The 24,676-nt window shown below is 55.8% G+C and overlaps 1 protein-coding gene across 2 annotated transcripts in view; it reads left to right on the top strand.

The window, feature by feature from the left end:
* Positions 1-24,676, top strand: part of RAB7A (RAB7A, member RAS oncogene family) — a 45,223-nt gene that overhangs the window by 10,823 nt on the left and 9,724 nt on the right. Inside the window, exon 2 of one of the 2 annotated variants that reach the window (XM_018066621.1) lies at positions 23,614-23,674. In XM_018066621.1, coding sequence (XP_017922110.1) covers positions 23,622-23,674 — 53 coding nt within the window. In that variant the 5' untranslated portion in view covers positions 23,614-23,621. 2 annotated transcript variants of the gene reach the window in all.

The following is a 24,676-nucleotide window of genomic DNA, read 5'->3' as shown; positions in this document are numbered from 1 at the left end:
AGAGTCGTTCAGTCTCTGTCCGCTTCTGTGATCGTGTCCCGAAGATCCTGTGATTGTGCATCCTTAGGATCCGGTGCTTGTTGTTATCCTGCCCCCAGGAAGGTTGTGGACTCAGCTGTTTGTAGTTGGAAGATTCTGTTTATATAGGTGTCACTTTTCTTAGTGGTTGCCAGTGTAACTACTGGGGAAAGTGTTAAAGGTGCCTTGTTGTTTAACATTTACATTTCATTGATTAATGGATTAAATTTTGTAAAAGGGGGATTAGCTATTTTGTTATTTGGCTTACAGGAAGAAGGTGCCCATTTCTCCCGCTGCAGTGTTCCAGGCTTGTTTCACTTGGCTTGGTTTGGTTGACGCTGTTTTTGTAGTGTTCAGTTCAGTCGCTCAGTCGTGTCCGACTCTCTGCGACCCCATGAACCACAGCACACCAGGCCTCCCTGTCCGTCACCAACTCCCAGAGTTCACTCAGACTCACGTCCATCGAGTTGGTGTTGCCATCCAGCCATTTCGTCCTCTGTCGCCCCCTTCTCCTTCTGCCCCCAATCCCTCCCAGCATCAGAGTCTTTTCCAATGAGTCAGCTCTTCACATGAGGTGGCCAAAGTACTGGAGTTTCAGGTTCAGCATCAGTCCTTCCAGTGAACACCCAGGGCTGATCTCCTTTAGGATGGCCTGGTTGGAGAAGGTTTAGGTAGTCAGCCCTGTTGATCTGTTTCGTGTTCTGGATTCTGTGTTACGCTTTGGCCTTCTCCTCTCCTGTGCTGGTTTTTCCCCTGGTGCTTAGCACGTTTGAGAGTTCTGTGCAACGTGATGTCAGACAGCTCTTTCTTCGCGCATGCTTACCCAGCATCTCACTGCACTGTCTTCCTTTCTCCCCCAGCTAGCGGCTTCTCATCGCGCACACTGGCCCCCCTGGCCCCCCCACGCGTCTCTCTAGACACCTAGTCCCAGCCTTTGTCTCCAGGGCCTGGCCACTGTCCTGCTGGCTTCGCTGCTTCGTGATGCCTTTTGATAAGCCCGGAGTGGCCCGTCTTCGTAGAGCTCTGCTGAAGCTGTGCCCAGAGGCGCGTCTGCTTCTGATCTAATCGGTGCGTCTCCTGCCGCTCGTCCTGTCCTTGGTCGGTCTGTCTGACAGTCTTTCCTCGGGTTGAGGGGATGCCCTTTGCTGAGATGGCCTGGTGGAGGGAGGGAAGGCCAGACCCCCGTGTCGCGTGCCTGCTGCGTGGACAGGAGAGCCCCTGGCTCCTGAGCCCCCGTGCATGAGGCTGCATCCCAGCGTGCGTCCCCGTCGCCTGCGAGATGGCCTGGAAGGCAGGCAGCCGGGCTCCCGTGTGTTCGTGGTGTTCCTCACGCTCTGCCGCCTCTGGTCTCCTGCAGCGTCTGCACAGACACAGTTACCTCACGATCTGCACTCCGTGTGGGTTTCTAGAATGCTTTTTTCATTTATTGTTTGTCCAGGGGTGGCATATAGGGTTTTAGTGCATTAAAAAAACATGCTTCTTCTTATGAATTAATTTTCACAGATAAAGAGTAGACCATTGGGCCAGTCTTTATTTTCGTGACTTTTAAGTCTGAGTTGGTAAAGTTTCCTTTTTGACAGGAAAAAGTGCACTAGTGAACCAGTTCTTCCCTCTTTCTCTTGCTTGTTGACAAGTCTGTGCACGTGAACTCCTGTCTGCTCTCCAGACTCACAGGTGCTCCCACTCTCTAGGGAGCGGAGGGGGAAGCCTGGTGGCCCACGTTAGCCCAGTGGAGAGGCCTGGTGAGGGGTCCTCTGGGCTGGGGTGTGGTCAGGTCTGGAAAAGGTGTGGCCGTGCTGGGGTGGTGCCCAGGAGTCCCAGAGGGGTGTCCTGTATTGGCCCAGAAGGAAGCTCTGGAAACAAGTCTATGTCCCTCAGTCTGTCCACCTGGAGACCATGGTGGACCCTCTGATGGCTTGTTTTCACTACCAAAAGGACAGTTTGTAGGCATCAGCTCAACAGCGTGAAAGCCGAATTTGTACCCTTAAAAAAAAACCTAACTACATTTTAGGATGTTCATTAATAGTCCATGTGACTCTGCCTGGCATATTCATGTGTTCTGAGCGTGTGTCTTGGAGGGGAGGAGAGAGGGAACCTGAGACCCTCCGTGTGTGTTGTTGTGGTCGAGTCTGGAAGCAGGCTGCCTGGGTTCTGAACCTCACTGAGTGTGAGGTGGTGGTCGGCCTGGAAGAGGGTGGTCTGGCGAGCTGGGGCTGAGTGCAGCGCGCAGGCAGCGTGGGGCGGGCTTGGGGGGCTGCGCTTTTCAGCTGCGTGGTTATCCGAGAGCCGGGATAGAAGTGCCGTGATGGGGCTGAGAGCAGTTTGGTGGTGGCCTCGTGTTCACCCTAACCACAGTTGGTCGCCACAGCCGATCCACGTCTACATGTTGAGATCGCGGCAATCCCTGTGGCCGAAAGGCTCTGCAGCTGGAACAGCGGGGGTGTGATGCGACCCAGCCTGGTCAGGTCGAAGCTCTGAAAGCAGTGAAGCCTGTCTGACTTGCTTGGGAGGTGGGGGCTGGGTGGGGAGGCAGGGCCCGACAGCAGTCCTGAGAGGAAGCAGGCTCACTGCTGCGGAGCAAAGGAGGAAGCGGCGGTGCTGGCTGGCGCCGGCGTGCCTCGGGCCTGGCCATCCCTGCCTCTGGTGACAGAGGAGCTCTCACTTCCCCCGCTGCTTGGCGGTGCTCACGTCACACTCAGGGTGACAGATGGTTAGTTGTTGATGCCATTTGGCTGTTGTTACTGGAGGAAGGACTTGTTGGATGGGTTTTGCTGGCTGTTACCACATCAGTTTTTCCATCATTGTAGCCTGTGGGTTACTCATTGATACAAAGTAACTGCTGCAGAAAAACGTGCTTTAGAGAGAGAAGGTTGCTGATAGGAGAGCTAAATACTTACCCTGTAGAGACTGTTGTGTTTTCTTATGTGTATTTCCAGAAAGATGTTTAGGACAAAAGAAGCAGAATATTGTAGCAAATACTCAGGTTCCTAAGTGGTTAGGACTAGAACGCAGAGTTGGAAGTACTGATTTCAGCTGCAGCCTCGGGCCGGGACTGGAGAGGTGGCCTCTGTGCCGCGCCCCTCTTCACACTAGGTCCGCCTCCAGTGATCTGAGCAGTGCGTGAAGCCAGGAGCCACGGATCGTGATACGTCTCTGCCTTCGTCTTTCCCTGTGGTCACGACAGTTCCGCTGAAGGAGCCACACTGAGGAAGGATGGCCATCCTGATGGTGTCCCAGCACTAGAAACCTCGCCGTACCTTATGGCTGGAAGGGCATGCGTGTACCTGGCATTTTCTGCTGAGAGTTAGCAGTGATTCAGGGGCTTGGATGAGTTTGATCAAGGTCTAGAAATGGGACAGAATCACTGATATTTGAAGACCGCAGACCACAGTGACGCTGTGCAAAGTGACGGGACAGGAAACCTGGGCGCAGCCCCTCAACCAGGCCAGCAGAGCGAAAGAATGGCTGGAATTGGCAGCTGGATGAGGCCTTGCGAGGAGACAGCAGCTGGTTTGGCGAGTGGTGTGCTCAGGGTGAACGCTTCTGGCTCCCACCAGGCAGTAGCCCCGGAGAGAGGGAGACAGATCTCCAGAACACCACAGCGAGACTCTCATCAACAGAAAATTATGGACCATACAGAGAAGCCCAGGAAGAAATGCAAGGCGGTTCAGCCAGGCCATCCCAAAGGAAATCAGCCCTGAACATTCATTGGAAGGACTGACGCTGAAGCTGAAACTCCAGTACTTTGGCCACCTGATGTGAAGACCTGACTCCTTGGAAAAGACCCTGATGCAGGGAAAGATCGAAGGCGGGAGGAGGAGGGGATGACAGAGGATAAGACGGTTGGATGGCATCACCGACTCGATGGACTTGAGTTTGAATAAGCTCCGGGAGTTGGTGATGGACAGGGGGGCCTGGCGTGCTGCAGTCCATGGGGTCGCAAAAAGTCGGACACGACTGAGCGGCTGAGCTGAACTGACTGAGAAGCGGCAGCGTGTGGCCCTCTCAGAGGAGGCGGCGGTGTGAGGACACCGGCCTAAGTGTGTCGCTGTGCTCGAGGAGCCAGCGGAGGGCGCGGCAAAGAAGCGGCGGGAATTGGGGATAGGTGTCTGAACCAAACGAGGGCATCAAGAAAGAGGAATTCTAGAGAAGCAGACAGTTCTGAGACAGAAGGGTACAGGAGCCGAAAGGGGAGCTTACGGAGGGTTAGGAGCCGCGTGAGCCGGCAGGAGAGCGAGCCAGCAAGCCGGAGCGACTCCCTGTGAGGGCAGGAGAGCCTGATGAGGGGTGGGCACAGCCTGAGTGTAAGTGGGCTAAACTCTCCCGGCCCAGCTTGGGCTGATGAGGGCGACCAGAGGCAGCCGCGATCCAGCCCAGGCCTGAGGCTCCCAGGACGGAGGAGACGGTGTCGTCAGAGGAGAAGAAACTGCGAAAGAGAAGCCGCCTCGCAGATGTGTGGTCGCTGGAGCGCGGGAGCTGCGGGCTTTGCGGGGAGCAGACTCGGGCTGTCGTCCAGGGGGCGGGTGAGGGAACGGCGTCCTCTGTACCGCACGGAGAACTGTCTTCAGCATCCTGTGATGGGCCGTCGTGGAGAAGAGCACGAGAAGGAACCTGCGTGTGTGCGGCTGAACCACTGCGCAGCGTGGCAGACACGGGCAGCGTGGAGAGCCACCTGCACTTCACCTGAAACGAAAGTAGAGCTTCCCCTGTGGCTCGGTGGCGAAGAGTCTGCCTGCCGACGCAGGAGACTTGGGTTCGATCCCTGATCGGGGAAAATCCCACAGGTCACCGAGCAGCTAAACCTATGTGCCAAAATAAATAAGTATAGTGATTTTTAAATCCCCCAAACCTTCATGGCATGGCCTTCATGGAAAAGCGCCTTGGAGGTGGAGGAGCTCTGCTGCTGTTCCTTGATGTCCTGGACGGCCAGCCGGGCCAGCGCCGCCCTGGTGAAGCTGCGTGGGCCCACGATCTTGAGCAGCTCTGCGTAGTCCACGGGTGCCTCCTCGTCAGCAGGGAGAGGACTGAAGCGAGTGCCTGTTAGTGACTCTCCACCTGCGCGCATCAGACTCGCCAGGCACACGGCAGGTGGCGGTCTGGATAGAAACACGTGAGCCCTTTACTTGCCCTCCACAAGAGACTGACTTTGGAGCCAGAGAGAGAGAGATGTTCGGCGTGAAACGGTGTGCAGAGGACTCATGCAGGTCGTAACCAAAAGAGACGGCAGCTGCACTCCTCTGAGGTGAAGTAACCTTCAAGGCAAAAAAACCTGACAAGACAGAGCATGTGAGAAGATGCGGTACAGCAGGAAGGCCCAGCAGTGACAGGCGTTTGCACACTGTTCCACAGCCGTCAGAATTCTTGAGGCACAAATGAACAGAGCTGAGGGGAGAGGAGTTTGACGCTGACGCTGACAGTGGATGGACCCCGACAGCAGATCCATGAGCGAGGAGGACGTGAGTGACTCAGTAAACGGGCCGCGTCCAGCAGGCACGGGTCTCTGCCCCCCGCCACCAGCACACACGATCTGCTCAAGTGGACACGCCCGTTCTCCACGATAGAATACATGTTGAGCCGTAGTAAGTCTCAGAAGGTTTTAAAAAGTAGGTTGTCATATGAAGTACCTTTCTTTCTTTCTTCTTGTGATGTCGACCACTTTTGAAGTCTTTATTGAATTTGTTACAGTTATTGTTTCTGTTTTATGTTTGATTTCTTGGCCTTGAGGCATGTGAGATATTTGCTCCCCAACCAGGGGTGGAACGTGCACCCCCTGTGCTGGAAAGCAACATCTGAGCCACTGATCGCCAGGGAAGTCCCCAAGGTACCTCTCGGACCACAATGAGAGAGAGTCAGAAGTCAGTAACAAGCGGAAAACTAGACAAGCCACAGATACCATAGATGGCAAACAGCACATTCTTACAAAACTGCCGGGCCAAAGGAGCAATCACAAGAGAAATCTTAAACTGTTTAGGGATGGGACTCTGGCAGTGGTTAGGACTCAGTGCGTTCGCTGCTGGAAGCCTAGGTTCAGTCCCTGGTCTGGGAACAGTGACCCTGCAAACACAACATAGTAGAGCGCAGAGGACTCGGCACAGAAGTACCGAGGGGCAAAGTACAGCTACAGGCGCTGACAGTAAAAAGATCTCAGATCAACAACCTAGCTTCACTTCCTGAGGAACTAGAAAAAGAACAGTTTAAACCCAGAGCTTAAAAGGGAAGGAAATAGTCCAGGTTAGAGCAGAAAACACTTTAGATTAACTGAGAATTTTTTAAAGGTTCATATCACTGAAGTCAGAAAAGAAAGGGGAGATATAACTAACCATTTTTATGAATAAAAGGATTCTAACTCGGAACACTTGTACAGAAATGAATTGCATAGCCTGGGTGAAACAGATTCCTGGAAATACACAGACCGCCAGACGAAATAGAGAATGGGGTCGTACTGTCGTCAAGCTAGGCCATGGAGTCGGTTACCGAAAGCTTCCGGACAGAGAGGAGCCTGGGGCCTAACGGCCTCACTGGTGAGTTCTGACGGGTAAAGGACTAACACCAGTTCGCAAATTCTTCCCAGATATTGAAGAGGGGAGAACGTTGCTGCTTTTTCTTCCAGCTTTTTGTTTTGTATTGGGGTGCAGCCTGTTAACAGTGTTGAGATGGTTTCAGGTGAGCGGCGAAGGGCCTCAGCCGCACGTATTCACGCATCCCTTCAAACGCAGCTGAGCAGGCCCCCTGTGTTCTGCTGCAGATCCTGTCGGCTGTCCGCTGTGAATCTAGCCCTGTGCACGTGTCCATCCCCAATCTGTAGTCTCGAGGGGAAAACAGTGCTGAGCCCGTTCCATGAGGCCAGGACTGACAGTGAAGTGAGGGTTAGGGGCCCGGTCGTGGGCAGCTCTCTGCGACCCCGTGGACTGTTGCCCTTCAGACTCCTCTGCCCATGGGATTCTCTAGGCGAGGATACTGGAGTGGTAGCTATTGTCTTCTCCAGGGGATCTTCCTGACCCAGAAATTGAATCCGGGTCTCCTGCATTGCAGGCAGATTCTTTACCTTCTGAGCCACCAAGGAGGCCAGCGTGGCTCTCATACTAAAGTCATCAAACACTACAAAAAAAAAGGGAAGTATCAGTCAGTATCTCTTATGAAGAGTGGTGCAAAAGTCCTTAACAGAATAGCTGTAAGTTTAACTCGGCGGCCTATTACAAGGGTTTCTGTACCATGGCCCACGTGGGGTTTATTCCTTGGTTGGACTTATTCCTTGCAATGTTAGGCTGGTTCCACAACCAAATAGCGATTGTTAACAGACCACGTTAACAATGAGAGGGGAAAACATCATCTCAACTGATGCAGAAGACAGCAGCCTTTCAGGATGAAAACACTAGAAATCCTGGGAATAGGAGGAAATTGTTTCCACATAACGAGGGTCTCATATGGCACGCGCACAGAGAACGTCATGTACAGAGGCGAAGGACACGCTTTGTCTTTTAGGATCAGGAACAAGGCAGGGGTGCCCACTTTACCACTTCTCTTCAAAACAGTCTTGGAAGTTCCAGCCAGAGCAGTTCAGCAGGAAAAAGAAAAGACATCCAAACTGGACAGGAAAGAGATACGTGATTTTATACGTGGAGTACCTTACAGAGTTCATACCCCGAAATTAAAAGACTAAAATCTCTTAAAGCTAATAAACTAATTCAACAAATTTCAGGATACCATCTGAAAAAGAAATTTAGGAAACAGTTCCGTGCACAGTAGCACCAAAAGGAATGAAATACCTAGGAATCTATTTTAAGTTGGTAAATGAAAAAGCCTTCTAAACGAAAGACTATAAACGTTGCTGAGAGAGGTTAAAGATGTAAGTAAGTGGAAAGACAGCTCATTTATGAATTAGAAAAATTAATATTGTTGGGAAACCATCTACAGATTCAATGCAATCCTTGTCAAACTTCCCAATTATTATTATTATTTTTTTTTTTTTTGCAGAAATAGAAAAACCTGTCCTGAAAGCCATGGGACAATCAATAGTCAAAGTAATTTTGAAAGCTCATAAGTTGGAGGTCTCCCACTTTGAGATTTTTAAACTGCAAAGCTCTGTGGTAATCAGAACAGTGTGATACTAGAATAGGAAACACGGGTAAACCAGCGGAACAGCCTGGAAAGCCCAGACATTAACCTTCACATGCAAGGTGAACTGACCTTTGGCAAAGATGCCGAGCGCGTTCGGCGGTGAAAGCCGTGCCTTCGGTGACTGATGGTGGTGCTGGGAAAAGCCTGCCTGCAGACGGATTTGGACCTGGACCTGTCGTCATACGCAAGATTAAATGGGAGACCTGAAGCTTCTTTCATTGACGAATCGTTGATTCACCGTGTTGTGCTGACTTCTGTGGAGCAGGTGACTCCGCTGCACGTTGCCTCCTTTTTCCTGCTCTTTCCGGGGCGGTTCGCCCTGGGGCGTTGAATGGACGCCGCCTGTATGCGCAGTGGGGCCTTGTCGCCCGTCCCTTGGGCACCGGTTTGCCTCTGCTCACCCTAACCTCCCAGTCCACCCCCCGCCTCCCTTCCTCTCGGCAGCCGCAGAGACGCCTCTGTGTCCTCTGTCCGTGAGTCTCTGCTACCCAGGTTTGCGGGTGTCCTGTTCCGGGTTCCCCGTGTGAGTGGCAGCTGGGGCGTCTCGCGGCGGCTCGCTCGGCGTCGCCCGCGTGGCCGCACGGTGGCGCTGTTCCCCGCGCCGCTGTCGTGCTCCAGTGCGCATGTGCGCCGCGCTGCTCCGGGCACCCGCGCGCCGCGGGACGTCCGAGTGTGTCCAGCGGCGCCGCCGGGGCGGGGCGGCCGCCGGGGCCCTGGGCTGCGTGTCTTTCTGAATTAGAGTCTGTCTGGATGTCCGCCCAGGAGTGGGACTGCTGGATCATGTGACAACTCGAGTTTTAGTTTTTGAGGAACTTTCCTAGTGGCCGCAGCGGCCTGTTGATAAACTCCTACCAAGCATGTGGGAGGCCTCCCTTTTCTCCACACCCTCTCCAACATTTATTATTTGCAGACTTGTTAATGATGGCCATTCTGACCAGTGTGAGGTGGTACCTCATTGTAGTTTTGAGTTGCGTTTCTTGAAAAATCAGCGATATTGGGCACGTTTCTATGTGCCTGTTGGCTAGCTGTATTTCTTTGGAGAAATGTCTATTTAGGTTTTGCCCGTTTTTTTGTTGTTGTTGTTTTTCTTTAAGTCTATTTGGCTGTGTCAGACCTTACTTGGGGCGTGGGGTGTTGCTTTCGTCGCGCCGGGCCTTTTCGTTGCGAGGCGCGCGCTCAGTGCGGCATGTGGGCGTGGCTGCTCTGCGGCCGTTTGTGTGTTGTGTTGTGGTGTTGCTACTGAGACGTGTGAGCTGCTTGTATATTGTGGAAGTTAGACCCTTGTCAGTCGCACCATTTGCAGATGTTTTCTCCCATTCTGTAGATTTCCCCCCTTTGTTCATGTTTCCTTTTCTGTGCAAAAGCTTGTGTGCTTGCTTAGTTCCCGTTTGCTTATTTCAGCTGTTACTTCCGTTGCTGTGGGAGACTGGCCTGAGATAAGAAAGCACTGGAATGACTGATGTCAGAGAATGTTTTGTCTGCATTCTCTCCTGGGAGTTTTATGGTGGTGTGTCCTGTACTGCAGTCTCAAAGACCTCAATCTTAAGAGGTTAAAGGAAAAAAGTGAGGGACTTCCCTGGTGGTCCAGGGGTGTAAGACTCCACGCTTCCACTGCAGGAGATGAGGATTTGATCCCTGCTCAGGGAACCAAGACCCCACATGCTGCTCAGTGCTGCAAAAAAGAGAGAGACTTAGAGCTGTGGGACTCTGAGAAGTAAACAGGGCGAGGCCCCTGGTGCTGGACCCAGCGATGCCACGGCTGTGATACCAAGAGCGCCTGCAGCATCAGAGGAAACAGGTAGACTTGGCTTCATCCAAACTAGACCTTTTGTGTTTCCAAGCAGGGTGTCAGGGCAGCAAAAAGACAACCTGCAGAATGGGGAAGATACTAACCAATTGTACATTTGGTAAGGCTGATATTCAGAATACATATTTAAAGTTTGAACAACTCAATAGCAAACAAGCAATTTGATTATAGATGGTTTAGGATCAGAGTAGACATTTCTCCAAAAAAGATGTGGAAGTGGCTGATCCACACAGAAAATAAATACACAGCACCACTAGTTATTAGGGGAGTTCAGAATGGTGATACATGCTTTACTTGGATTACGGTGGCTCTTTTTTTCCCTTGCCCGAAGTAACCTTATTATCTGTTTATTTACGGCTGTGCTGGGTCTTCGTTGCTGCTCAGGCTGTGTCTAGTTGTGGTGAGCAAGGGCTCCTCTCGCTGTGGCGGGCCAGGGCGCCTTGCTGGTTGCCGCGTGTGGGCTCACTGCAGTGGCCTCTCTGGTTGCAGAGCTGGGCTTTGGGTGCTCGAGCTGCAGCAGCTGCGGTCTGCGTGCTCTAAGGCACAGGCTCTACAGTTGTGGCACGTGGGCTTAGTTGCTGCAAAGCATCCGGGATCTTCTGGATCAGGTATCAAGCCTGTGGCTCTTGCATCGGCAGGTGGATTTTCACCACTGAGCCACCACAGAAGCCTGGCTCTGTATTTTAAAAAAAATATGTGTTGGTGAGCATTACGGAAATTGGGACCCTTGTGTATTGTTGGTAGGAGTGTGAAATGCTGGACTTGTATGGAGAGCAGTGTGCAGATTACAGAAAATTACCGTATGTCCTGACACTGAGGTGCATCTACCCATCAGATTTGAAATCAGCATCTCCAGCAGATAGTCATACACTATGGGTTATGGCAGAATTACTCACAGCAGTCAACGGGGAGAAAGACCCTGTGTGCCCATCCATTGGTGAATAGATACGGGGGTGTATTATTCACCATGTACAGGAATGAAGTTCCAGTGTGGGCTGCGAGGTGGACGGGCCTTGAAAACATGCCAAGTGAGATAAGCCAGGCAGGAAAGGACAGATTCTGTAGGACCTGGTGCACGAGCGCTGTTTGCAGGAGGCCAGTTCCAAGACGGAGCCCAGGGCCGGGGCAGGCGAGCAGGGGCTGCTGCGTGCGTGATCCGAGAAGAGTTCCTGTCGGCCCTGGGGGAAAGGTCCCGGAAACAGTCCTGGCGGCCGCTCCGTGGGTGAGGCTCTGACAGACGCGCACACTGAGGTGGGTGTCCTCGCTCCAGACACGCTCTTCTTCCCAAATAAGAGCCAGATGGCATCTCGGCTGGCAGACCAGTTCCAAGACAGAGCCCAGGGCCGGGGCAGGTGAGCAGGGGCTGCTGCGTGATCCGCGCAGGGTTCCTGTCGGCCCTGGAGGAAGGGTCCCGGAAACAGTCCCAGTGGCCGCTCTGCGGGTGAGGCTCTTACAGGTGCGCACACTGAGGTGGGTGTCCTTGCTCCAGACACGGTCTTCCTTCCAAATAAGAGCCAGATGGCATCTCGGCTGGCAGATCTCTGACCTTGAGATGTGATTTCGTGTTTCCATCCCGGGTGGTCACGGCGCCGGCTGGGGAAGCTTCGAGCTCTGCTCTGGAGCGGCTGTCCCGCCTGAGGAGAACCGCGGTCTGCACGTGGCGTGTGCCACGCAGTGCTGCATGGACCTGCGGAGAAGCGCCCACACCTGACCTGGCAACGGGACGTTCGGCTCTTCTCCTTTCTAGTGGGTCACTGGTACGTTTCCACCCTGAGTTAGTATTTAGCAGTGGTTTTCCTAAATGCTACCTGCAGCAAGCTGGCCGTCAGTGATCTTGTGAGGCAGGTGGGTCTGTGGTTTGCCAGGTCTTGCACGCACTGTGTCTGAATCCCTGTAAAGCTGCACTTGAGTAATAACCTTCGGATGGTAACCTTTGTAATGGAGGACTTCCTCCTCAGCCAGAGGAGCTGAACTCTCGCCTGAGCCCTGAGCTCTGTGGGGCTTTCACGCCTGCCTGGTGCGCTGGTGAGTGCTGTGTGTCAGCCTGGCCGGCAGTGGCCCCCAAGGGTTAGCTAACGCTTGCTTCCAGGGTGTCTGTGCTGTGTCTCTGGGTGGGGCGCACAGCTGGGCGTGAGGGCTGAGCAGGGCAGGCTGCTCTTGTCCGGGCCTGGGGGACGCCGAGGGGGACTCCCAGTCCCCTGCTCAGCTGAGATCTGACACCAGCTTGCCTGGTTCCCAGGCCTTCAGACTGCCGATCGCGGGGCATCTCAGCCTCCGTGATCTTGCGAGAACTTCCTCACTAGTCTAAATGCTACATCTCACACGTGTGCATTCCGTGATCTCATACATCCTTATAGAAACGTGAATCTCATGTATGTGAAGTTTATTTTTAACAACGCTTTTGAAATCTCACTTTACCTGGGAAAACACAGGCTCTTACACGGCGCCAGCAGAAGCAGCAGGTGCTGTTCCTTTGCCCTTGGATCCGTGGTTCCGTCTCTCTGGCGAGTCCTAACTGGGGCATACGGAGCTGAGTGCAGAGTCCAGAGGAGAGCAAGGAGAGCCTTCTTCAGTGAGCAGTGTAGGGAAGGAGAGGGTAGCAGCAGACAGGGAGGCTGGACGCCTCTTCAGGGAGACTGGAGCCAGCGAGGGAGCGTTCCATGGAAGGAGCAGCACAGGGAAGGGCCGAGACGGTGGGGGCCTGGCAGAAGCAGGAGAGGTAAGGAAGAGGCGGCAGGGACACACAGAAGCCTCTGCAGGATAACTGCCGTGGTGTGGCCGCTCACCTCGAGCCAGACATCCTGGAGGGTCAAGTCAGGTGGGCTTTAGGAAGCATCACTACCAGCAAAGCTAGTGGAGGTGATGGAATTCCTGCTGAACTGTTTAAAATCCTTACAGATGATGCTGTTAAACTGTTGCACTCAATATAAAAATGTTACAAACTTGGAAAACTCAGCAGTGGCCATGGAACTGCAAAACATCAGTTTTCATTTCAATCCCAAAGAATGACAGTGCCGAAGAACGTCCAAACTATTGTACAATTGCGCTAATTTCACATGCTAGCGCGGTAATGCTCAAGATCCTTCAAGCTAGCCTTCAGCAGTAGGGGAACCAGGAACTTCCAGATGCACAAGCAGGATTTAGAAAAGGCAGAGGAACCAGAGATCAAATTGCAAACATTCGTTGGATCATAGAGAAAGCCTACGGTAAAGCCTTTGACTGTGCCGATCACAACAAACTGTGGAAAATTCTTAGAGAGAGAGGAATACCAGATCACCTCACCTGTCTCCTGAGACTCCTGTATGTGGGTCAAGAAGCAACTGTTAGAACCGGACATGAAACAATGGTCTGGTTCCAAATTGAAAAAGAAATATGTCAAGACTGTATATTGTCACCCTTGCAGAGTAATCATGTGAAATGCCAGGCTGGATATTTCACATGGTGGAATCAAGACTGCCAGGAGAAATATCAACCTCAGATATGCAGGGGATACCATTCTAATAGCAGAAAGTGAAGAGGAACTAAAGAGCCTCTTGATGAAAGCGAAAGGCTGGCTTGGAACTCAGCATTCAAAGTGCTAAGACCATGGCATCGAGCCCTAGCACTCCATGGCAAATAGAAGGCAAGAAGGTGGAAGGAGCGAGAGATTTTCCTTTTGGGCTCCAGTATCACTGCCGACGGAGACACAGTCGTGAAACTGAAAGATGCTGACTCCTTGGAAGGAAAGACACGACCAAGCTGGAGAGCATATTGAAAAGCCAAGACATCACTTTGCCAACAAAGGTCTGTCTAGTCAGAACTATGGTTTCCCAGCAGTCATGTATGGATGTGAGGGTTGGACCGTGAAGAAGGCTGAGTGCTGAAGAATTGATGTGCTTGAATTGTGCTGGAGAAGACTCTTGAGAGTCCCTTGGACAGCAAGGAGGTCAAACCAGTCAATCCCAAAGGAAATCAACCCTGAATATTCTTTAGAAGGACTGATGCTGAAGCTGAAGCTCCAGTACTTTGGCCACCTGATGCAAACAGCCAACTCATTGGAAAAGACCCTGATGCTGGGAAAGGTTGGAGGCGGGAGGAGAAGGGGACGACAGAGGATGAGATGGTTGGATGGCATCACCGACTCGATGGACATGAGTCTGAGTGAACTTCGGGAGATGGTGAAGGGCAGGGAGGCCTGGCATGCCGCAGTCCGTGGGCTCACAGAGAGTGAGATATGGCTTAGCAACCAGAGGACAACTGCGGTTAGTACTTTAATAGAATTACTCTTCAGAGACAGGCATCAGAGTAGCCTTGTTTGGGGTGGACATTGGGGGGTTTTTTGTTGTTTGGTTTTGGTCATGTGGCTTGTGGGAGGTCTTAGTTCTCTGACCAGGGATTGACCTGTGCCCCTTGCAGTGGAAGCTTGGAGTCTTATCCACTGGACCACCAGGGAAGTCCCTAGGTGATGGGCATAGTTAAAGACAGTTTCAAGGAAAGGTAATATCATGACTGTCGTATGAAATGAACAAAGAGCACATATACATGGAGGTCAGCAGTGTTGTAAGGACCCTGCAGCTGGTCACAAAACTGGCTTTTCCACGCGAGGGGCTTGTCCTGCTAGAATCCATTTGTGTGTCTGAGAGTCATTTGTTCTGCCATCGTTTCTGCACGTTCAGCTGGTCAGGGACAGTGACGGCCTGGAGTGCGAGCCCCAGGGTGCTCCGGGATCTGGGCACTGTTCCCCACAGGAGGCAGCCCACGCCCTTTTGGCTGTGAGTCTCCTTACAGGATATGAGTTCATAATGCTAAGTCGGGCTACTTTTTCGTTTAATACTGAAATTTTTGAACACTCGTTTAAAAATGTTTTGGTGAGGAGGCTTTGTGAATTAAAGCCCCGGTGGTTATGTATTTGGTTTAATGTACTTTGTCGACTTGATATGAAACGTGGTCTTTGCCCCAGAGGTCTTTTCTGAGGGCAGTGGCCCTGGGACCAAGCGTGGCGCTCCTGGGACTCCCGTATCCCTGGTATCTGACTTGGAAGCAGGCAGTGCTCGAGGTTCGGAGCCTGTGACCCCAGACGTTGGGCGGGAGTTGCTGCCCTAACCTGTTTTTCCCAGGAGGTAGTGGCCCACTTCACGCCAAAGCGGTCAATCCCATGTGCCCGCAGGCGTGTAGTCCTGTGATCTTGCTCCCTGAAGCGGTGGCGGGGTCGGGGTGGTGTGACAGTGGGCACGGGGAACTGAAGTTTATGGTGTGGGAGAGACAAGCCAGTCCTGAGCTGGAGCCGCTTCAGAACGGAGGGGCCCTCGGAGCCTTCCAGGGTCCCAGCAGCCACCGAGAGCCCTCCCATGAGGAGGGGCACTCTCCGCCGGCTCGGCGCCCCTGTGGGTGCTGGCGGGGTCTGTCTGCCCCGGTCCCTACTCTTCCTCTTGGCCGGTGGGCCTTGCCCTTCCTCTCTGGCTGCTGTCCTGGTGGTGGTGGTGCACCGCGTGCCCTGGGCCTCCCTGTCTGAGCTCCGGGTCGTAGGCCCGTGGCCGGTGGTGGCAGCTTGTCAGCATGTAACCTGACCACACGTGTGATGTCCTGCGTTCTGTGCTCTGGGTGCTGTGGACCCTTAAAAATCGGCACGTGTGGAGACAGACTGTCACTTAGCTGACTGGACTCTTTTTTAAATGTTGGCGTCTTGACTTGGAAGTGGTCGGGAAGGACTGCTTAGGAGTCGGTCTAGCCTTGGGGCACACCTCAGTCACCGTGGTTCCTGCAAGAGCCCTTGAGGGAAAAGTACCTGTGACCACCTCACACAGGCACACGCAGGCGGAGGGTCTGCTGGGACACGCGGCTCGGTCAGGAGCGGACGTCCACCCCTGGTCCCGGGAGGCTCTGAGGTCTGGGCGGCGCTCCCTAGTCTGACCTTCCACAGGCCGCCTGCTCCGGGCCAGTGCGGTCTGTTGGGTCCTTCGTGCTGCTGGTGTCGTCCACAGTGCTGTTGGCTTTCAGACAGGCAGCTCGGGGGTACAGGGGACCTGGGGTGCTGTGTGGACACTCCTGGCCAGCCAGGACCAGTGGCTGCAAGTGTTTTGAAGTGGTCAGGGTGCAGCCAGCACGCTCCTGTGACAGTCTGATGAGGAGCCCGCGTGTGCGCTGGGGCCTAAAGCTGCTGTTGGAGAGCCGGTGTTTACTGTGTTTTCAAGAGGGAAAGACGATGGGCTGGATAGCAATGCATGGCCACCCACTGAGACCGGAGGTGTGCAAGGACCACCGGCCAGTGCTGGTTAGATCCTCCAGGGTTGTTGAGACCAGCAGCACACCCCAGAACTCACCGGCTGTGGAGACGCAAGTGTTCTCTGCCTGCACAGGCCAGCGGGGCAGGTGCGAGCCTGCGGCCGGTGTGGCTGAGCAGCTGGGTGCTGTAGAGGACCGCCCCGTTTAGACCCGCCTTCCCCCACCACTTTTCATTATCACATCTCCCTTCTGCCCCCCAGGCCTTTGCCGATCCAGCCTCGCCTCCCCAACTGTCTCCCCTGCCCCAGTGAAATTTTAATACTGTGGATGTATTGTGTCCTTATGCTCAGCTTCTGGAGGGCCGCAGACCATGGTTAGTAACGCCCGCATGGGGGATGCGTGGCCTGGACCAGCAGAGGGCGGGCATGGTCGTGAAGCTCAGCCCAGCGGCAGTGAACTGCCTGGACGTTCGGGGTGACTGCTGAGGCGGGCGGCACCGTCCTGTGCAGTTAGGGGCTCCATGCCGAGGGAGCTCCTAGACATCCGTAAAGTTCTCTGCGTTCTTAGGGCATCACCGTCTTTCACTAACGGACGGTGCGCGTGCGAGGCAGGTGGCGTAAGAGGCGCACTGAGTCTGAGCCAGGCAGAGGGCGGCAGCCGGGAAGCTGAGGATCCAGAAGGCACCTGCGTGGGCAGTAGTTGAGTGGAGATGTTGACCGGTGCTGGAGGGGGTGGGCCTGTCTGGTCTTGCTGCAGGCTGAGAGCAGTTCCCTGCGCAGGAGGTAGTTCGTGGTCTCGGGGGGTGCAGGCGGGAGCCGGGCAGGCTGTGGGTGCCCCCGGGGTGCCTCCCCCAGCACAGGATGGGGTGAAGTGACTCCTAAGGGCCCATTATGGGTGTCAGGTGCTTGGGCTCATTCTGCACGTGGCCTCTCCGTGTATAGGATCACACCAAGCCCCTTGTCCAGCGAGGAGGTGTGAAGTAGCCAGCTGCATCTGGCCACTGGGGCTTCCAGGTGACCGCTCGGAAGCTACAAAACAGAGTGCTTTGTTCAGCTTAGACAATCACGGTGGCCTTCTTGTTTCTTTGGCTGTGCAGGTGGGCGTTAGTGGCAGCATGTGGGATCTGGTTCCCTGACCAGAGATGGAACCTGGACCCCCTGCGTTGAAAGCATGAAGTCTTAACCACTGGACCACCAGGGAATAGGTCAACCCCAACGTCCACCCCAGTAACTGACACTTTACTTGACCCTCAGCAGGTGTCCGAGCCAAAGTGGGTGTGCCTCTACCCTAGGTCGCGGTTAGTGACCCGTGTTCCTGAGAGAGACAGGGACTCGTGAGTGGACGTGGTTAAGTATGAGGCATGGAGGAGGGTGTCAGGACGTAGGGCGCCTTAGTCTGAGGTCATCTGATCAGCCTGGGTTAGGATCTCGAGAGCGGGGAGCCATGCTTCTCGCACTCGTGGGCCTAAACTGTCACCGCAGAACAGTAGACGGAGGCGAAAGCCGGAGCGGGTGGTCAGCCAGCGCCCACGCGTCAGCTGTGCTTCCCTTCCCTCCGCCGCAGCGTTTGCTGGTGTTGGCGCAGTCCCGGTTGGTACAGTGTGACTTCAGGGTGCACGTAAATGAAGCTGTGATTTGTCTTAGATGTTTGACTAGGGCCTCGGACACACTTGTGTGAGTTAACGTGCTGGTGTAGCAGAGTCAGCGAGCTAGTGTGAGAGGCTGGGGTGATGAGATTTGGAAGGTGAAGTGATAACACTAGGAATGCTGGTTGACTAGGTACGTGTTTCACACTGTTGGAAATGCCCTCAGAGGGACTTCCCCAGTGGTCCAGTGGCCAAGAATCCGCCCTTCAGGGCAGCGGGTGCAGCTTCAGCTTCTGCTCGGGCAACTGAGATCGCACGTGGTGCAAAAACTAAGCCTACACCACTGCTAGAGAGTCTGTGCACCACAGCTAGAGGCTCCGCCCCACTCCAGAAGGCCCCGCCCCCACACCAGGCAGGCCCCGCCCCACACCAGGCAGGCCCCGCCCCACACCAGGCAGGCCCCGCCCCACACCAGGCAGGCCCCGCCCCACACCAGGCAGGCCCCGCCTGACAGGCTCCCCCATGATGTAAGTCGATGCTGTGGCAGCTCCAGAGTGTGTACCCTGGTGAGAACCGCCAGCCAGGCCTTTCCTGGTGAGCGGTAGGCAGGGGGTTAGAAGTCCTCATCTCAGAGAGTGCTGACCTTGTGCTTGTGTGGGGAGCTTGGCACATCGCTGCGGGCCAAGCCTAGGAGGAGGCGCTGGGGCCGTCCCTGGACCTGCACTCCCAGGTCCGTCTCCGGGACTGTCTCCCATCCTCATGTGCGCAAGGCACCTGGGGGGCAGTGTGGAGTGGCAGGCACCCCCTCGAAGGGGCACTGGGAGGGACAGGGCGTGCTGGGGGCAGTGTTGGCGGGTCAGCGGGCCGTCCTGCCTGGGACATCCGGTGCCTTTACCTCCTCCAGTCCTGCTCAGCCATCTCCCGGAGCAGAGCTTGTCTTGCTCCGCAGCTGAGGCCACCGCCCTTGACGGGTCAGCGGGCCGTCCTGCCTGGGACATCCGGTGCCCTTTACCTCCTCCAGTCCTGCTCAGCCATCTCCCGGAGCAGAGCTTGTCTTGCTCCGCAGCTGAGGCCACCGCCCTTGGGGTGCCGCGCAGCTCGGCATGTGCTTGTTTCGCTGGTGTGTCTCCTGCGTCTTCTCGGGCCTCCCAGTATCCTCTTGAAGTCCTGGGGCTCCTGCCTGCTGCGCTTCCCCTGGGGTGCTGTAAATGGGACACAGAGCAGCAGCCTGTTGGCTGACACCATCACAGCCGAAGGTTTGCGTGGAGCACGCAGGCTGCATGATCAGTGGACCCCCCGGGTTTCAGGTTGCCTAAACCCGGAGGACTCAGCGCAGGCTGCGCCCCCGCGTGGCCGGCACGGGGGCAGTGCCTTGGTTGAGGGGCCGCCCTCGGGCTGGCGGCAGAGGTAGGGGTGGCCCGGCTTCCTGCCCCTCCCCTCCCTGGCCCCGTGTCCCCGCGCCCCCGCCCATCTTCTCCAGCAGTCCGTTGCTGTCCTCACTGGCCCTGCCCAGCCCACAGTCTGGGCTGGGCCACGATGCTTTCCTGATGGTTGTGCCTGCTTGCGGCTTCCTTATTGCCTCTGCTTTTACGGCCAGTTGGCTGCTCAGCTTCAAAGATGAGGAGAGCAGTGACTCCAGGCGTGTGCGGGGGAGTCTAGCTCTTGATTTCCCACCTGAGCAGCAGTGTCCCTGGGGGAGGAGTGCACGCAGCGTGTGGAACGGTGATGTGCGCTGAGCAGGCTGGGTTTGAGGACAGAAGGAAGGGGATGTGCTGCGAATACCCCTTCTAGAAAGGCCCTGGGAGGGACTCCTGGGCTGGTGGGTGTTCCCTCAGCGCCTGGTCCCAGGCCCTGGGGACATTTGACCCTGTAGGGATTTTCAGAGCAGTTTGTGTCTGCAGAAGTCCGTGGAGACGGTGCTGGGAGAGGGTCAGAGAAAGCAGGTGCCGCGGTGAGGGTTCTGGAGGCGCTGCTCCTTGCTTTGGTTTTGTTTTTTCCTTCGCTCTTTTCTAGAAACAAGTGTCCCACGCTCCAATCCCAGAGAACATGACTTACAAACGCGTAGCTCTTAGCGGTTGCCAGTGTGAAGCCGGTGGCGCCCTCTGGGCCGGCCCTGGCCGTGACCCCGCCTCGTCTGTTGACAGGCTCCGCGCGGAGGGGCGCGTGTCCTGCAGGACAGGAATGCTCTTGCAAGGAGAACTGACTGGAAAGTCAACAGTGAACGTTTTTCTCCAAAATAGAAATAGCCTTTGAGTTTGAAGGTCGTTTGCCCTGGAAAGATGACAGTAAGTGAATATGAAGAAAGTCGTTTGTGACCTACCCTCCAGGAGAGACCTGATTTGTCTCTTCCTTGAGTTTGCACCTCCGCTCTGCTGGGGAGTTTGTTTGGGAAGACGAGCTGTAGGGGTGTTAACCTGGCTCTCACCACTGAGTGGGGGGTCAGCCTTGTACTGCTGAGTTCTGTAACACTGGAATTCCAGCCTGTCATGCTGATATTGTTTCTGTAGCATACTTTCCAAGACGATTAGGCCAGTTCCCTGTCACTGCTCTTTTTTGAAAGGATTGAGAGGGATTCTTGTTCATTTATTACTAAGAAAGATAGAATGGCTTCATCCCATTCCCCCCAAATCCTTGCAATTATTTAAACAGGGAAGAACTTTCATCTTTACTTTAGGGCTTCCTGTAGGAGATGTCTCTTCATTTTTCCTGATTTTCTTTGTCTCAGTAAAATTTTTCTCATTTAGATCCTATATCTGTTAACTGTTGCAACGGTGGCTGCAGTTATATTTGGAAAATCCTTCAGGAAAGTGAATTAGCAAAAGTCATAAAACCACTTTTGTATTTTTGACTCAATAATCCCATTCTTAAACAGTTAATCCTATTCTTAATCTCAGTAATCCCGTTCTTAATATCTTGGGTTAAGATGGACAGAAACCTTTCCCCTGAGTGAGAATTTGGCCTCTCACTGACTTCCTACCCCTTTGCCTGGGAACCCTGTTGCAGGCACGTGCAGGCACCTCTGTTGTGGGAAGCTTGCTTGTGGTCACGTGTCCGGCTTCGTGATGGCATCTGATGGGTGGGGAGGGGCTGGGTGTACCTGATGGGCCCCCAGCCTTGGGCTTCAGGGAGCACAGCGGCTCCTGTGCTAGGCGTGTCTCTTGTGGGGAGCCCCCAGGAGTGAGGGCTCTCAGAGTCGGGGTGTTGCGGCCAGGCCACCGCCCCGTGCCTGGGCTGCCCGCTGTGTGGACTGGCCAGTGGTCCTCAGCTCCGTGTGGCTGGCATGGGTCTCAGGAGTCTGAGCGCCTACAAGACCTCCACCCAGCGAGCATTCCAGCGTCCCAGAAAAGGACCCTACGGGTGGAAGCTCAGAGGTGTCCTCTCGGGCACTGTTGTCCCTAGAGTTTCGATATGTCAGACGGAAGGTGAGTGGCTGTTTAAATGCTTAGTGCAGCCAGAGAAATATCAGACGCTGAAACAGTGGCTGACCGGCGCCACGGGGGGGACGGTTCTGGCCTGTGTGCAGGGCCACACGAGCTTGGAGGGGCCTCCCGGACGCGCCTCCGGTGGGTCCCCAGGCCTGTGATGGGGTGTGCAGGGAGGAAGGCACTCGGGGCTGCCTGCCACCTGTGAGCAGGACCCAGAGGAGGTGGGCGTGAGCCGTCGTGGGGGCAGCGAGGGTGGGGCGTGCTTCTTGCGTCTTCTTTCTGATGTTAGGAAAGGGCGCTCGGTGCAAAGTGGCACTTACTGAACTCTGAGAATCGGTGTCTTTCTTTGCAAAGGCATCTTCTTTTCACCCCTTTTCTTAATCTGCCCTTTGCGTTTGAAGCGTGCCCCAGCCATCACACTCTGATCTCGGCCCCTATTCAGCCCCAGACCTCGAGGTGAGACGCTTCAACTTTGGTTAAGGCAGTCCCTCGGGAGGCCGGTGGGGCCGGCGGTCTCATGGGTGATTGGAGACGCTGGGGCTGAACCTCTCACTGCAGGTAGGAAAAGCCAGCGCCAGCCCTGCACGTGACGGAGAAAACGCTACAGGAGGCAGGCCTGGCGTGACTTGTCTGGTCCCACTCCTGACTACTACGAGTGGGCGCTGCGTAGAAGGCACTGGGGGCTGAGCCAGCCTGCCCCGGGCTCGGCTGTGGGGCCTGCTCGCCGCCTCTGGTTTGCCTCCCATCCCCACGCTGAGCAGAGCTGCGGAGAGCCCCGCTCTCAGGGGCACGGGCCCTCCCTCTGACCCTGCCCTGCGCACCGCCGCTCCAGCCCTTGCCGTTGCCTTTCGTGGAGCACAGCTGGCAGCGAGCATCTGGAAACGGGGCGCGCGGTGGCCAGCCCTGAGTTCCGCTGTGCGCGCTGCCTTCTAAACGCCACTGTGTGCTCGGCTCTGCACTCGGCGCACGTTGGAACCAGCGCACCGGCGTTCACTGACCACTGCCTGGGCTCTCTTCACTGTCCTGAGTGCTTTTCTCATCCAGGCCTGACACCCTTCTTCCGACCTAAGAGCTGTTCTCCTTCTCCCAGCAAAGGGGTTGGCCGGTGCGTCCGAGGTCAGAGCGCTGGGGAGTGTGGGCCAGGAATCCCCTTCTTGAGTCACGGCCCTGTGGCCGGCAGTGCCGTCAGCCTCAGCCTTCAGGAAGCCAGGCAGGTGGAGAAGAGACTCGAGGCAGCTTTTCTCAGGCCCCACCTGGAAGAACACCAGGCTCTCCTGAGCCCACGCCCTCCCCGCTCGGTCCTGTGTAAGCCCCGAGGTCCCCGCTCTGCTGACTATGGGAGGCGGACGCCACCCCTGCTGGTTCCTGGTCGTCTCCACCCAGCCTCCTGAGGAGGGGCCAGGGCTGGGGGTCCCCGGAAGGCGTGGGGTCCTTGCTGAGGACGCTGCTGCCTCTGGAGGCGGCGGCAGCCCCAGCTCTCCCATGGGGTCAGCGCCGAGGGGTGCTCCTCGTGGTCCTCACGTGCGGTCCTGACACCGGCCCAGGCTCAGGACTGCTGCCCTCCTGCCACCGGTCTCCCCCTGAAGGCCTCTGAGGCACTCCTGAGGACCACAAGGCCTGTGCCCATAGGAAAGTGATCCGGGGTCAGGCTGAGGCAGGGGGTTGAGCACCAGCAGGGCTTCTTCATGCTGTCTGGTCCAGGCTCCAGAAGACTTCCTGAAGGGCTTCCTGGGGAAAGACGGTCTCAAGCTGCAAAGTCAAACGCTGTTGCTGCACAGGCTCTTCCCCGGGCGGAGCTCCCGCTGTGCCGGGCCTCGTCGCCGCACAGGCTCTTCCCCAGGGTGGAGCTCCGCTCTGGGTACGGTGGTCGCGACTCCCGGGTTGTGGCTCAGGGCTCAGTTGCTCCACCGCACGTGGGATCTTCCTGGGACAGGGATGGAAACTGTGCCCCCACCATTGGCCGGCGGATCCCTAATCCCTGGCCCACCAGGGATGCCCGTGAGGGGTTTTTAAAGAACGCAGACTGCACAGCCGCAGAGGCAGGAGCGCGGGTGCCGAGGGCCAGCTGTGAGGTGGTCCGCCGTTGCCAGCTGCGTGCAGGGTCCGTACTCTGAAGACGGACAGGTAGCATCAGGGGTAGACAGCGGTGGGGAGAGGCGGGCTGCTCCACGGCGGACAAAGGGCTTGCGCCGAGGAGGCCTGCGTGAGCAGCGCTCAGGCTCGCCCACGCTGCCCCGGCGTCCCGGCGGTCGCGCCTCCTGCAGGCTCCTCCGGTGCCCCTGGCGCGCTCCTGGCCCGGGTCCCGTGCTGAGCCTGCGCTCCATCCAGGCCCCGGGTGCAGCGGGGAGCCAGCCGGAAGGCTGGGGCGTGGAGCTCCCGGGCCGCGTCTGTGCGTGTGCCGAGAGAGGGGTTCCCCTCGGCAGTTCTGTGCCGCTCATGTGCCTTCTCCTTCCTTCCAGCTTGAAGGATGACCTCGAGGAAGAAAGTGCTGCTGAAGGTGATCATCCTGGGAGACTCTGGGTGAGTGTCCCCGCACGTGAGCGGAGACCCTGGTGGCGCTCTAGCGCTGCTCTCCGTGGGGCCAGCTCTCCCTGCTGCGGGGCCGGGTCTCCCTGGCGTGGGGCCTTTTGTCCCGTTTGGAGAAAATGGTGGCTGTTTGAACTCAGTGATAATTTCATTCGGCTCCTCTTTCCTACCTGGTGAGAGGAGGGAGGAGAGTTTTCATGGAGGTTTGCTGCTGTGGGCAGCGTGCCGTGCCCACGCTGGAGGTTTGGGGCACACTTGGTGGCGCAGGTAGAGCTCCGAGACGCTGCAGGCGCTTACAGACCACCTCTGCGGCGTCAGCATCACAGTGAGGTGAGCCGTGGGAGCTTTCTGGTTTCCGTGGGCACGGAACAGTCACGTTCGCACCGTACCATCGCCGCTTGGTGTGCAGTGACCGTTTGCCTAAAGAGCATCGCACACACGGCAGTTTAAAGGCGACTTACTGCCGGAAAACGCCACCCGTCCACTGACCCTTGGGTGAGTCTTCATGTTTTTGCAGTAGTGACATCAGAGATCACTGGTCACAGATCAGAGCAGAGTGATGATGGGAGAGTTGTAACTACTGCAAGATTTATCAAAATGGGACACAGACGTGAAGGGAGCAGACGTCGTTGGAAAAGTGGCGCCCGTGACTAGCTTGACACGGGGCCGCCACAGACGTGCGGTCTGCAAAGAGAGAAAACGAAGCGGAAGGCAGTCTGCGGAGCGCCTGCAAGGGAGGCGCGCCTGCACCCGCCTCCGGCTGGGCCTGACTAGCTCTGTGGTCACTGGGAAGACTCAGGGTGCAGGGGAGGTTTTCAGACTTGGCATCTGAAGTGACCCTTGAAAGCTCAGACCGGAGGCGACGTGCTTTTGAAAGTCATGTAATGATGCAAGTGTGCCTCCTGTCCAAAGGTGTTTAAAAGGCAGTGGTTTTCCTGCCCTGGCTGGCTTCCTTAATCCGCTGAGAAGCCTTTAAAAAGCGTGCGTCCACCCCAA

Source organism: Capra hircus, chromosome 22 (assembly GCF_001704415.2).
Source record: "Capra hircus breed San Clemente chromosome 22, ASM170441v1, whole genome shotgun sequence".
NCBI lineage: Eukaryota > Metazoa > Chordata > Mammalia > Artiodactyla > Bovidae > Capra > Capra hircus.
This window is presented reverse-complemented; position numbering and strand designations above follow the sequence as displayed.